Source organism: Nannospalax galili, unplaced genomic scaffold (assembly GCF_000622305.1).
Source record: "Nannospalax galili isolate Female #2095 unplaced genomic scaffold, S.galili_v1.0 scaffold137, whole genome shotgun sequence".
Taxonomy (NCBI): Eukaryota; Metazoa; Chordata; class Mammalia; order Rodentia; family Spalacidae; genus Nannospalax; species Nannospalax galili.
The window spans coordinates 1518398-1532297 of NW_008340203.1; the positions used below are offsets into that span (position 1 = coordinate 1518398).

Consider the following 13900-nt stretch of genomic DNA (forward strand, 5'->3'; position numbering starts at 1 on the left):
CTGACAAGGTGACATTTGACAATGACTCATCCAGGGCATGAAATACAAAAGTCTTGGGGAATCCTTCCAGCTGGTTTAGCTGTGGGATTACCTCTAGTGCACAAAGAACAGCTAAGAGGCTGGCAGGACTAGAGCAGAGTAAGGGGAAGGAAGGTAGGAGAGAGCCAGAGCTCGGGGGACTTTTGTAGTTCTTTTAAAAAATTATGTATTTATATTTATGTAAATGAGTGTATTGCTTGCATGTATATAAGTGTACCCATGCCATGAAATGCCTGCAGAAGTCAGAAGAGGGTGTCGGATCCCCTGGAACTGGTGCTATGGATGGTTGTTAGCGGCCATGTGGGTGCTGGGATTTGAACCCAGGCTTCTGCAAGAGCACCAGAGCTCTTATCCACTGAGCCATCTCTCCAGCCCCAACTTTTGCAGTTCTTTTTAAGGACTTTGTATTTCCCTCTGTGCAAAGTTTTGAATGTAAGGGGAACATGAGCTCTTTTAAGGATCACCCTGGCCACTGGGCTAAGTCTATACACATAGACTTAAGGAGGTGGGCAGGGAGAGTAGATTATACCAAATAATCTATACAAGAGATGATGGTGGCTTGGGCCCAGGAGGTAGCAAGTGATTAGATTCTAGATGTGTTGCTTGAATGATACTTAGGGAAAGTACTGCTCAAGTTTGATTTTCTTAAGGGAGAATCTGGTGGGCAATTCGTTAAGGCAGAAAAGACCCAGGTCTTGGTTTTATTATTTTAGATCTCAATTTCTCCATCCAAAAACTAGGTGGGGAAGTGGGCTGGGGAGATGGCTCAGTGGATAAAGGGTTTGCTACATAAGCATGAGGATCTGAGTTCAAATCCCCAGTAATCACATAAAAGCCAGGCATAATGGCACATAGCTGTAACCCCTAGCCCTGGGAGGCAGAGACAGGTGGACCCTGGGGGCTTGCTGGTTGCCAGCCTAAGAGAAACAGTTGAGCTCCAAGGTCAGTGAGATACCCTGTCTCAAAATAAAATAAGGTGAAGAGCAATAAAAGGAAGATTCAACACTGACCTCTGGCCTCCAAATGTACATGCAGAGGTGAGCACGCCTGCACACGCATGTACATACACACACACCCCCAAAAACTTGGGGGGGGGAACTTAGTTACCATGAGGCTAAAGCGAGAATGACCAAAAGCGGCTCCTGGAATGGTTCTTTGCCCACTATATGAAGCACATCTGCCCTCTACTTTCTCGTCAGGTCAGGTTATTTTCAACATATTCCCTGCGCACTACTTGGAACATATTCAGACTCTCCTCAAAAAGAGAAGGGGGCCGGATGTGATGTGCATGCCTTTAATCCCAGCACTAGCACTCAGGAGGCAGAGATGGGCAGATCTCTGGGAGATTGAGGCCAGCCTTGCCTACATAGCGAGTCCCAGGCCAGCTGGGGCTACAGGGAGACCTGTCTTTCTTTTTTCCAGAGCTTTGTTTACAAGTGGCTGGAACAACATGGAGAAGAAAGTTTACAACATTCCTGGCATTTCCCCTGACATGATAAAACTAATCATTGAGTATGCTTACACTCGGACTGTGCCAATCACCCCCGACAACGTGGAGAAGCTGCTGGCTGCTGCAGACCAGTTTAACATCATGGGTATTGTTAGGAGTTGCTGTGAGTTTCTCAAGTCAGAGCTGTGTTTGGACAACTGTATTGGCATCTGCAAGTTCACAGACTACTACTACTGCCCTGAGCTGAGGCAAAAGGCGTACATGTTTATACTGCACAACTTTGAGGAAATGGTGAAAGTCTCAGCGGAGTTTCTGGAACTCTCAGTCACTGAACTTAAGGACATCATTGAGAAGGACGAGCTCAATGTGAAGCAGGAGGACGCTGTATTTGAGGCCATTTTAAAGTGGATTTCTCATGACCCCCCAAATAGGAAGCAGCATATTTCAGTTTTGCTTCCAAAGGTCAAGTTGATTCTTTGCACACACTTCGCTCTTCACTCTTGATCATTTACCCCAGAGAAACTGTCCCCGAGAGCCACATTCAGATGCATGACAGATGCCAGGGCCCTGCTTGTATGCACTGACAGAGAGGTGTCTCCCACATTTCTCTGGAACCCTGCAATTTTCTTTTCCCTTTTTGGCATAGATAATTCTGTGGCCAAAATTTTGCTGGGTGTAGGGAGAGCAATAGGGAATTCCACAGAATTCTAAAGGGTCTTTCAGTCCTTTTTCCATTCAATAAGTTCCCTACACTAAGGTACAAGTTGTATGAAGAACTCAATCATGACGATGGGCACACAATTGTAGTCACTTGGTGCTAAGTAGTGTTATTTCACATACAGAGCTATACTTAAGTTCTAAACAACTGCACAACTTCTAGTATAAGGACAGGAGCCACTGGCCAATGAATGCATAGTTCTGTGACTCCCAGGTGCTGTCTAGCCCCTTTCTTAGCATCAATCTACATGTATACCACCTCTCCAAAACAAATACAGCTACAAGTCACACTTTTTAAAAAATGAGCTGGAGAGATGGCTCATTGGTTAAGAGCATTGCTGCTCTTTGTGGAGGACCTGGGTTCAGTTTCTAGCATGCACCTGGAGGCTCATAGTCCTCTACAACTCCAGTTCTAGGGATCTCATGCTGTCTTCTGGTCTCTGCGGCACTGAACATATGTGTACATTCATTCATTCATTCATTCACTCATACACATAAGATTAAAAAAAAAAACAAAAAACACAGCAGTCGGGCGTGGTGGCACACATCTTTAATCCCAGCACTCGGGAGGCAGAGGCAGGCTGATGTCTGTGAGTTCAAGGCCAGCCTGGTCTACATAGCGAGTTCCAGGACAGCTGGGGCTACGGGCTACCCTGTCTCAAAAAAAAGAAAGAAAATTAGCAAACCAACAAGTTGGAGCGATAGCACAGAGGTTAAGAGTACTTGTTACTCTTTCAGGGGACCTGAGTTCCATTTCCGGCACCCATGTCCGGTGGCTCATAACGACCCATAATTTCAGTTCCAGGAGAGCCAATGCCCTCATCTGGCCTCCACCTACACTTGAATACACATACCCATATATACACACATGTACACATAAAAATGCTCGCCTCATCTGAATGACTTTCTGTATTTCCTCCTTAGGTTCGCCTGGCCCTAATGCATGCCGAGTACTTCATGAATAATGTTAAGATGAATGACTATGTCAAAGACAGTGAGGAATGCAAGCCAGTCATCATTAATACCCTAAAGGCCATGTATGACCTAAACATGAACGGACCTTCCAATTCTGACTTCACCAACCCACTCACCAGGCCCCGCCTGCCCTATGCCATCCTTTTTGCAATCGGTGGCTGGAGTGGTGGAAGCCCCACCAATGCCATTGAGGCATACGATGCTCGTGCAGACAGATGGGTGAATGTCACTTGTGAGGAGGAAAGTCCTCGAGCCTACCATGGGGCAGCCTATTTGAAAGGCTATGTTTATATCATCGGGGGGTTTGATAGTGTAGACTACTTCAATAGTGTTAAACGTTTTGACCCTGTGAAGAAAACTTGGCACCAAGTGGCCCCTATGCACTCTAGACGCTGCTATGTCAGCGTGACAGTCCTCAGCAATTTCATCTATGCCATGGGAGGATTTGATGGCTATGTGCGTCTCAACACTGCTGAACGGTATGAGCCGGAGACCAATCAGTGGACACTCATTGCTCCTATGCATGAGCAGCGGAGTGATGCAAGCGCCACAACACTCTGTGGGAAGGTAAAGACCCGGTGGGGAGGGTGGATGGATACTGTTCTTCCTTTCAGAAGGTGTGGCGGCAAAACACGGGGCAATGCTTACTTTGCAGTACAGTTGTCCTTTAGTATTCCACTGAGGACTGGATGGTCTCCTTCTATCCACAGAGGCTCCAGCCTCATCTGAAATGGCCTGGTACTAGCAAATAACCTATGCACAACTAGGTGTGGTAGTACATGCTATAAACTCGACATTTGGGAGGCTAAGACAAGGAAGAGTGCAGAGTTCAAGGCCAGCCTGGGCTACACAGTGAGTTCAAGGCAAGCTTGGGCTATATAGCAAGATCCTGTCTTTTTAAAATTTAAAAAAAAAATTGTTATTTTTATTTCTTGTGAGTGTTTCGCTTTTGCGTGCATGTATGTAAGTGTGTGCAATGCCCACAGAGGCCAGAAAAGGGCGGAGGATTCCCCTGGAACTGGAGTGATGGATGGTTGTTAGCCACCCTGTGGGTGCTGGGAATTGAACCCTGGTCCTCTGGAAGAACAGCAAATGTTCTTAACTGTTGAGCTGTCTCTCCAGCCCTGAAAGATCCTGTCTTAAACAAGCAAATATATCTTCCTGTATACTTCAAGTTATTTGGCTTTTTTTTTTTTTTTGGGTGTTTTTGAGACAGGATCTCCATGTAGCCCCAGCTGACTCACTATGTAGACCAGGCTGGCCTCGATCTCAGAAATCCTCCTGCCTCTGCCTCCCTGGGATTAAAGGCATGCACCACCACCCACACCAGGACTACTTCAAGTCATTTGTAAATTACTTATAAAACCTAACATCATGTAAATGCTATGTAGTAGTTACACTGTATTATTCAGGTAATATAAGAGTCTGTACATTTTCAGTACATACACAATTTTTAAGAAGTATTATTGTGTGCGCATGTAAAGTATGGTGTGTATGTGCATGTATGGGTACCACGGTGCATGTGTGGAAGTCAGAGTACAACTTTATGGAGTTGTTTCTCTCTTTCCACCTTTACATGGGATTGAACTCAGGTCATCAGATTTGTGCAGATGCTTTCCTACTCTAAGCCATCTTGCCAGCCCCACAATTAAAACTCATTTTTCATTATAATTATTTATATGCTGAGTGGGGGCAGGGGAGCATACCAGGTGTATGTGTGGATGTCAGAGGACAACTTGCAAGGATAGGTTCTCTCCTCCCACCATGAGACGCCCGGGGATCAAATTCAGCTTCCCAGGCTTGGTGGATATGTCAAGCCAGCTTGTCAGCCAATTTTTTATTTTTTGAGACAGGGTCTCCCTGTAGCCCTAGCTGGCCTGGACTTCCCTATATAGACCAGGCTGGCCTCAATCTCACAGAGATCCACCTGCCTCTGCCTCCCAAGTGCTGGGATAAAAGGCATGCACCATCATGCCCGATTTTATTATTTTTATATGTTTATGCGTGTATTGCCTGAATGTAGGTAAGTGCACCCAAACTGTGCAATGCCCTCGGAGGACAGAAGAGGCCGTCGGATCCCCTGGAACTGGAGTTATGGACAGTTATTAGCTGCCATGTGCATGCTGGGATTCGAACCTGGGTCTTCTGCAAGAACAACCAGTTTTTTTTTTTTAATTTTTATTATTATTTTTTTAATGTGTACACGTGTATTGCCTGCATGTAGGTAAGTGCACCCATGTCCTGCAATGCCTGGGGAGATCAGAAGAGGCTGTCGGATCCTCTGGGACTGGAGTTACAGACAGTTGTTAGCTGCCATGTTGGTGGTGGGATTCAAACCTGGGTCTTCTGCAAGAACAACCAGTGTTCTTAACCAACAAGCCATCTCTCCAGCCCCTGCTACTTTTTTTCTTTTTCTTTCTTTCCTTCTTTTTCCTTCCTTTCTCCCTCCCTCCTTCTTTCCTTTTTTTTTTTTTTTTTTTTTTTTTTTTTTTTTTTTAAAAAAAGTGTTGCTGTAGCCCCAGCTGGCCTGGAACTCACTATATGAATAGGCTGGCCTCAAACTCAGATCTGCTTGTCCCTGCCCTACTGAGTGTTGGGCTTAAAGGCATGTGCCACCACACCTGGCTTATTTTTTATTTTATGCGTACTTGCCTGCATGTATGTAAGTGCATCATGTGTGTACAATGCCCACAGAGGTCAGAAGAGGGCATTGGATCACCTGAAACTGGAGTTACAGACAGCTGTTAGCCACCATGTGGGTGCTGGGAACCGACCCCGGTCTTCTGTAAAAGCAGCCAGTCTCTCCATCCCCCAGAGTCTTCTTTTTAAAATAACTTTTGTATTTTTAATTTATTCTCATGTGCGTGTGTGCTTGTGTGACTTCATGTGCATCATGAAGCCCATGAGGAGTCCATGGAGGCCAGAAGAGGACACTGAATCCCCTGGAATGGGAATTACAGTTAGGAACTGCCATGTGGGTGCTGGGACCCAAACCCGGTCCTCTGCAAAAGCAGCAAGTGTTCTTAACCACAGAGCCATCTCTCCAGCCTCTCTTGTAGCCCCAGCTGGCCTAGAACTCTAGCTATGTAGAGTAGGCTGGCTTTGAACACTCAGAGATCTGCCTGCCTCTGCATCTGAAGTGCTGGGATAAAAGGCATGTGCCAGCACACCCAGCTCTATTTTTTAATTAATTTTTATTTTGTGTATGGTCATATATATATATGGACACACACATGCATGCCACGTTTTAACTGTGGTCAGAGGACAACTCGTGGAAGTCTTCTGTTCTCTCCTTCTACCATGTATGTCTCGGACTCAGGTCTTCAGGCTTGGTGGCAAGCTTCTTTACCTGCTGAGACTGAGGAGGTCTCATCAGACCTCCTCAATATTTTCAGTCCTTGGTTGAATACATGGATGCAGAACCTGACTGTGCTCTTTTCAAATGATTAAGTGGCAATTTATAACTTTAAAAAATGTTCTATTTTTATTTTATGAGTGTATTGCCTGCATGCATATAAGTGCAACCATGTTGTACAATGCCCACGGATGCCAGAAGAGGGAGTCAGATTCCCCTGGAACTGGAGTTGCAGTTGTTAACTGCCATGTGGGTGGTAGGAATTAAACTCAGGTCCTCTGCAAGAGCAGCCATAACCTTTACTCATTAAGAAACAATGCATGGGGGGCTGGAGAGATGGCTCAGCAGTTAAGAGCATTGGCTGTTCTTGCAGAAGACCCAGCACCATGTGGCAGCTAACAACTGTCCCTAACTCCAGTTCCAGGGGATCCGACGCCCTCTTCTGTCCTCTGAGGGTACTGCACTTATACACATGCAGGCAATACACTCATACACATAAAAAATTAATTAAGCTGGGCGTGGTGGTGCACGCCTTTAATCCCAGCACTTGGGAGGCAGAGGCAGGCAGATCTCTGTGAGTTCAAGGCCAGCCTGGTCTACATAGTGAGTTCCAGGACAGCTGGAGCTATAGGGAGACCCTGTCTCAAAAAGACCGAAAAAAAAAAAAAAAAGAAAGAAAGAAAGAAAAAGACCAAAAAAAAAAAAAAAAGTAATTAACTTAAAAACAATGCATGATGGGGCTAGAGAGACAGCTTAGCAGTTAAGAGCACTTGCTGCTCTTCTAGACCACCTGATGGTCTCCTCTGGCACCTGCATACATGTGACTGGCATATACCCATACACACAGATACACATAAATAAACATAAAAATAAATCTTTATAAGACATAAAATTAAGTGAGTTTCCAATGTTTAAAAAAGATCTCCACTTCGTTGCCAAAACACAGTTTCATACAGAAAAACTCATTCCAAGGCAATTGACATTGAGACGTTTTCACATACATTTCTAATCTCTATATACATGACTATCACTGGTCACAGTCGCCCACCTTCTGAGCTCCTCGGCATCTGGGCATGAACACAAACTCACCGGGTAGACATCCTGCCCCTCCCACTAGAGCCTCCATACTCTGCCATCCCCTGCCACTGTCCACTGTGCTGTCAGCACCCCCATCCATTCCCCCCTATCTGCCCTTCTGGTAAATCTAGTCAGCCAGAGGTCCCTGTTCCAGGAGGATCAGCTGTTCCTCATCTATGGCAATCCATTGTCAGTATTCCTTTGGATAGAATTGGGGTCTGTTCATTTTTCCAGTAGTATCTTGGAACTGTCTGGAAGAGCCTTTATCCATTACAGCCACCTTTGAAAGAGATGTATCCTTGCTCTGGAATGTGTTACTGAATATGTTAAAGCTGTAATGAAATGCTTCTAAAAAAAAAAAATCAAAAACAAAACAAAAAATAAATAAATAAATAAAAATAAATCTTTAAACAAGCAACAACAACAAAATAATGCATGGGGCTGAGGCTGTACCTCAGTTGGTATAGTTGTTTCCTAGTATGCATAAAGTCTTCGTTCAATTCCTAGCACTGTATAATACTGGGCGTGGTGATATATGGCTCTAATAGCACTAGGGGTTGTGGAGAATGGAGGCAGGAGAATCAGAGTTTACGGTCATCCTCAGCTACGTGTCAAGTTTGAGGCCAGCTTGGGATTCATTAGACCCTGTCTCAAAAAGAAACAAGACAAAACAAAACAAAAAACATCAACCATGAAACCAAGGAGATGGCTTAGTCAACAAAATGCTTGCCTTACATGCACAAGGGCCTGAGTCCAATCCCCAGCACCTACATGCAAAAGAGCTGGGTACATTGCATGTGCTTGTAATGTCAGCACTGGGGAAGCAGGGACAGGCCAGCTACCCTAGCCTACTTGACAAGTTCCAGTTCCAGGCCTGTGAGAAACTGTTTCAAACAGAAAGGCAGATGGGGCCAGTGATCGATCAGTGGATAAAGGTACTTGTCTTCAGACCTACATGATGGAAGGACAGTACTGATTATTATAAGTTGTCCTCTGGACTGCCATGTATCATATGGCATATACACACATACACTCTACATGTTTGTTTTTTTTAAAGGTGGCTGGCTCCTGAGGAACAGCATCCAAGGCTGTCGTCTGGCCCCGCCACCATTCACCCCCACCTGTGCCCCACCTCCATTCACACAAAGGAAACAATGCACACACATATGAAGAAAATAAATTTAGATTGGATAGGCTGGCATTAAGTGACCCATGGAAGTCAGGCCTGGTATGGTGGTACACATCTTAAAGCACTCAGCGGGCAGAGGCAAGCAGGTCTCTGAGACTGAGGCCAGCCTGTTCTATATAGTGAGTTCTAGGTCAGTCAGGACTACATAGTGAGTAGTCCTTGTCAAAAACAAGACAAAAAAGGTGTCCCCAGGCACACATAAATCCTCTTTTCATTCTGCAGTTTAATTTTAACAATCCCAAATCTCTCCACACAGGTATACATATGTGGTGGGTTTAATGGAAATGAATGCCTGTTTACAGCAGAAGTGTACAACACTGAGAGCAACCAGTGGACAGTCATTGCACCCATGAGGAGCAGGAGGAGTGGAATAGGTGTAATTGCTTACGGGGAACATGTATATGCGGTGAGTTTATCTTGTATTCTGGAAAAATACACCCCAAGATTTCCTCCAAGCCCAGAGTTTGGGTTCCCACTGATAAGTATTTGGAAAGAGGCATGAACCCACTGGTCCTCCCCAAGGGGCTTCCTCAGTGGACAGAAGCAACAGTTAGCAGTCAACCTTGTTTCTTTTGCTTTTCACAGGTAGGCGGCTTTGATGGAGCTAATCGACTTAGGAGTGCAGAAGCCTACAGTCCAGCAGCTAATACTTGGCGCACGATCCCTACTATGTTTAATCCTCGTAGTAATTTTGGCATCGAGGTAGTGGACGACCTCTTGTTTGTGGTGGGTGGCTTTAATGGCTTTACCACCACCTTTAATGTTGAGTGCTATGATGAAAAGACCGATGAGTGGTATGATGCTCACGACATGAGTATATACCGCAGTGCACTGAGCTGCTGTGTAGTACCAGGGCTAGCCAATGTTGGGGAGTATGCAGCTAGACGGGACAACTTCACAGGATTAGCACTGCGAGATGAAGTAAAGTACTCTGCTTCGACAAGTACCCTACCTGTATGAGCCGCTTCATTTAGCTAATAAAAAAATCTAAGCAATAAGAATTAATTCTTTTTTTAAATAAATGCAGTGTTTAAACTTGTAAGAGTACAGGAAAAGCAAGGGTGGATGAATGAGGGAGTAAGGAACAGCACAGTTAAAAAAAAAAAAATCACACAGCACAAACCAGCTCTAAAGAAATATGTTTATTGAAAACTTACATTTAGACAGTAACACAGAACAAGATAGCTTCCGGAACATAAAACAAGCTATTTTACAACATAATGTCTCAAACTGTTCTAAATACGCTGTCCTCTGACCTGAAGGGACATGGAACCAAGATTGTATCTTGCACTGGGGCCTGGATATCACTAGTCAAAATCTGTTATTAACTAAATATTTACAAATAACACAACGAGCCCTTGAGCTCAGCACATGGAGTGTAAGAGCTTTAAACACCGAGCAGGCACAGCTGTTCAGGGGAGCACGAAGTGGGAGGATTAGGTCAGCACATGCGCTGACAGGTGGGCTGCACAAGGGAAGACGTTCCTAGTGATGGTCACAGGCTGAGACAAGCCCCACGAGGGTCACTGACAAGCAGTCATTTGGCTATTTAATTAAATTCCTCAAAGTAGAATGACTACTCTGTAAAGTTACTGTCCCTGTATCACAACCCCCAATTATGAGCTGTTTGGTTTCCAATGACCAGAACATACGCTAAAGTATTGCAACAACAACAAAATGGGCTTTTCTGGAGTGAGGAGCCAAGCCAAGATATCTGCTAGCTGAAGAGACTGAGCTGCTTCTCCAGCATTCCACAGTTAAAGCGTCGTATTTCACTAGTGTAGGAAGAATATTTGCTTCACAATACTATATACTGTCAAAGACATGAAATGTGACAAACACGCCCTTTTTACTCAAGCTTAATGTGGGGAAAGTACCAGAAAGAGGGATTTTTATTTATACCTAATTAGACCGAGTAAAGTATGTACCACAGCTCACAGTCTACGTGTAGTGTTGATACTAGAATCGTGAGGCAGAAAAGGAAGGTGCACCAAACACACCACGTGCTACAGCAGAGCGAGGGCAAGTGCACACTAGAGACCGTCTACCGGTCACCTGAAGGGTTTAACACACAAAAGCACACAAATCTTTCATAAACATACTCTCCAGTTTCTCAAACTTATGTTCTATATTTTTAAAAAGTCAGTACCTTAAAAAAACTTTGGGTCCCAGAAATACTAGACACAACCAGATAATCAGAACAAAACTAATGTCAATTAATTTTTAAGAGTTCTTAGCAAAAGTGTTATTTTGAACTGGCACAGCAGAAGCAAAGCTGACCATCAAGATATACAAGACTAATCATGCAAACTTCAAGTGACATGTTACTTAAACACTAAGCTCATGACTGACATTCTCAATTTCAAGGGTAGATGTAAAGGACCCCCATTCTCAGGTGAGTAGCCTCACTTAAGAGTTACAGGTGGCCTTTTCTTTTTGGTATAGTAAATTTCTCTATCAAAGAAAAACAAAAGCAACAAAACAAATGTTTATCTGGATACATTTACGCTGTCTTTTGAAAAGCTGCTTTTAACTGCTTAAATTGCCAAGCACTATGTTGAAATTTTCATCACAGAGATTTTCCAAAGAGCCACATTAGGCCTGCATGATTATCACTCCAATACTTGTTATTTCCAACTTAAAATTTCAGAATGTCAGCCTTGCACAGATTAAGCAAATCTGGTTTCTTTCCCTACTAACAATTTAGTTAAAATGTTTAGGAGACACAAATTACTGAGTTGAAGTCACACGTGAATTCAAATATGAAAACCAGAAACTCAGTAGTCAGGAGACCTGCACACAGGCATGCAAGGAAAGACTTACCCTTCATTCAGCCAGGGGCTAGGCTGCCTGCTGAGTCAAAAAAACAATGGTTCAATGAAATGTCTAAAACCAGATTATACCAGTCATAATCTTTTCCACATCATATGAAGAAAAAGATGAAAAGATGGTCCTATGGCAGCTTGGTAGTAACTGTCTCAGAATTATCTTCTGACAAAACCTCAAACACATCACATTCTCCTGGAGAAAGCTGCATTCTAACGAGATACTAAATCATTTACTTGCACAGTCCATCAGAGAGAAATGAAAACTCCCTCCAGTGAGCTTCACAACTCTCACAGCTAAGTGGTGCTTCCTAGAATTCAAAGGCTTTTATTATTAAAATAACTACGAAGAGGGCTAGGGATGTGACTCAACTGGTAGAGGGCTTACCCGCCTGTGCAAGGCCCTAGGTTCAATTCCCAGCATTGGGAAAAAAAAAAAAGAAAAAGAAAAACAACAAATCAACAAAAACAATAATAACAAAAAGCAAAGAAACCTAAAGAAACGGAAACAGAAAAAGTCAGGTGAAGGGGTTAGATAATATTATATCCTTTTTATAGAAAGGGACTTGCAATTTCCCATCCTTACTCCAGTCTAAATGGTTTTAAAGCAGATTTCCAACGTATTTATTAAAATCCTTGTCCTATGCAAAGACACTAACGTAGAAATTTCAGAAGTTATCAGTATAGAATCCAAGAGTTCATTAAGTCTTGCAGCAAGAGCCAAAACTTCTGCTTGTGCTTTTTTTCCTTTTAATATTCTATCATACAATGTTAACTCTAATGGGCTGGGGAGTGGATCACTGCATGTGGACTTTTAACTTCTAGAATGGTAGTCCAAGATTTGTAAAAGGTAGAGACATTCCTAAAAGAAATGAAAAAACATAACAGATCCACAGTACAAATCATTAGGAGTCTTTTTTCATCTTTTTGTATATTATTACTAGTTATAATTCTTTTGCTGGTGTTGGTTTTTCATTTAAGACAGGGTCACTATGTAGACTAGGCTGGCCTGGAACTCCTGATCCTCCTACCTTCACCTCTCAAGATCTGAAATTACAGGTGTGCATCACCACACCCAACTTCAACTTGAACAGGAGTGTTTAGAGATTTAGCCTGAACATCAACTTGCGGAAAGCTCAGCAACGTCAGAAAGTCAGGAGAATGGGGTGCTCCCGATGAGGCGTCACAAGGTCAAAGTTCATGATGGGGTGGGACATTCCAGTGATGCAGCTGTTCGGGAGTCACCCATGCTCTTTACAGCTCTACATATTGCCTGTGCTGACTGTCCTGGAGGAGGAAAAATGTGAGATTTGAAAGCACTGACTCTGACAACCGCCCTCCAGTGTCAACAAGCAACGTGCCACTGCTCTGCTGGAGAATGACACTGACCCTAATATGGACATTCAGGCAACACTGTTCTCTCCTATGTTGCAAAACTGCCTGAACATGAAGTGAACACCGAAGCAAGAAACCTTCACACCATCCTTATTCAGCAAACTACAGAGAGCAGAATTTTTATGAAAGAACAATGCTTATAAAGAAGCAACTGATAAACAGGACAGAACGGCCCTCATGCATACTGTAAGCTACCAACAAGCAGCTAGTCGGATGTCTTCTACGAGGTGAGACTTATCTCTGGATCAACCACAATAGAGCACATTACTGGTTGTCAATATCGTACTGACGTGGAAATCCTCTCTGAATATAAAGAGACAAGAGTCTTAAAAAGTCAGTCCAGAAAAACAGTATTTAGAAGTGGAATCAAAGGAAAAAGGTGTGAAAAGGTCACTGATGGGAGAAAAGGAAGCATGAGCATCATGGATTAGAAGTTCAGAGAACCTGCCAGAGGTGCTGTTGCAGCTGCTGCTGACCATGGTGGTGAGAGATTAACTCTACATTGGAGAACTGATCCCCAGGAGCTTCCTATAGAAGAGGATGAAGGAACACAATAATGGTTCTGCCTTGAATATGAAAGAGGAAAGAAATGCTCTTCCAGAAAACCTCTGACTACACCGACATTTGGGAAGCCATGTTCAGTCATCAAAGCTCTACCGCAAGGATGCTTATAGTTTAAAGTCCAGGATACAGTTAATTCATGAGGCAAACAAACAAGGTATCATGAACAACTGACGAAAAAAACTGAGACAGTGAAAAATGGAATTAGTGTACTCAGGAAGAGCTATCAAGACCAAACCAGTGAGGTCATGTTTTGGGGAACCCTGCTGCTAGGGTTGTAGTCCTCCATGTCTGAACAGCTCTAAGGGGCTCCATGC

At 43.7% G+C, this 13900-nt stretch overlaps 1 protein-coding gene across 2 annotated transcripts in view; it reads left to right on the forward strand.

The window, feature by feature from the left end:
• Window positions 1-9797, forward strand: part of Klhl10 (kelch like family member 10) — a 15670-nt gene extending 5873 nt beyond the window's left edge. For both annotated transcript variants that reach the window (XM_029564571.1, XM_008835260.3), the window contains 4 exons: window positions 1462-1951; window positions 3131-3748; window positions 9059-9208; window positions 9388-9797. In XM_029564571.1, the coding sequence (XP_029420431.1) occupies window positions 1490-1951; window positions 3131-3748; window positions 9059-9208; window positions 9388-9762 (1605 nt within the window). In that variant the 5' untranslated portion in view covers window positions 1462-1489 and the 3' untranslated portion in view covers window positions 9763-9797. The remainder of the gene's footprint in view (window positions 1-1461; window positions 1952-3130; window positions 3749-9058; window positions 9209-9387) is intronic.
• The last annotated feature ends 4103 nt before the right edge of the window (window positions 9798-13900 follow it).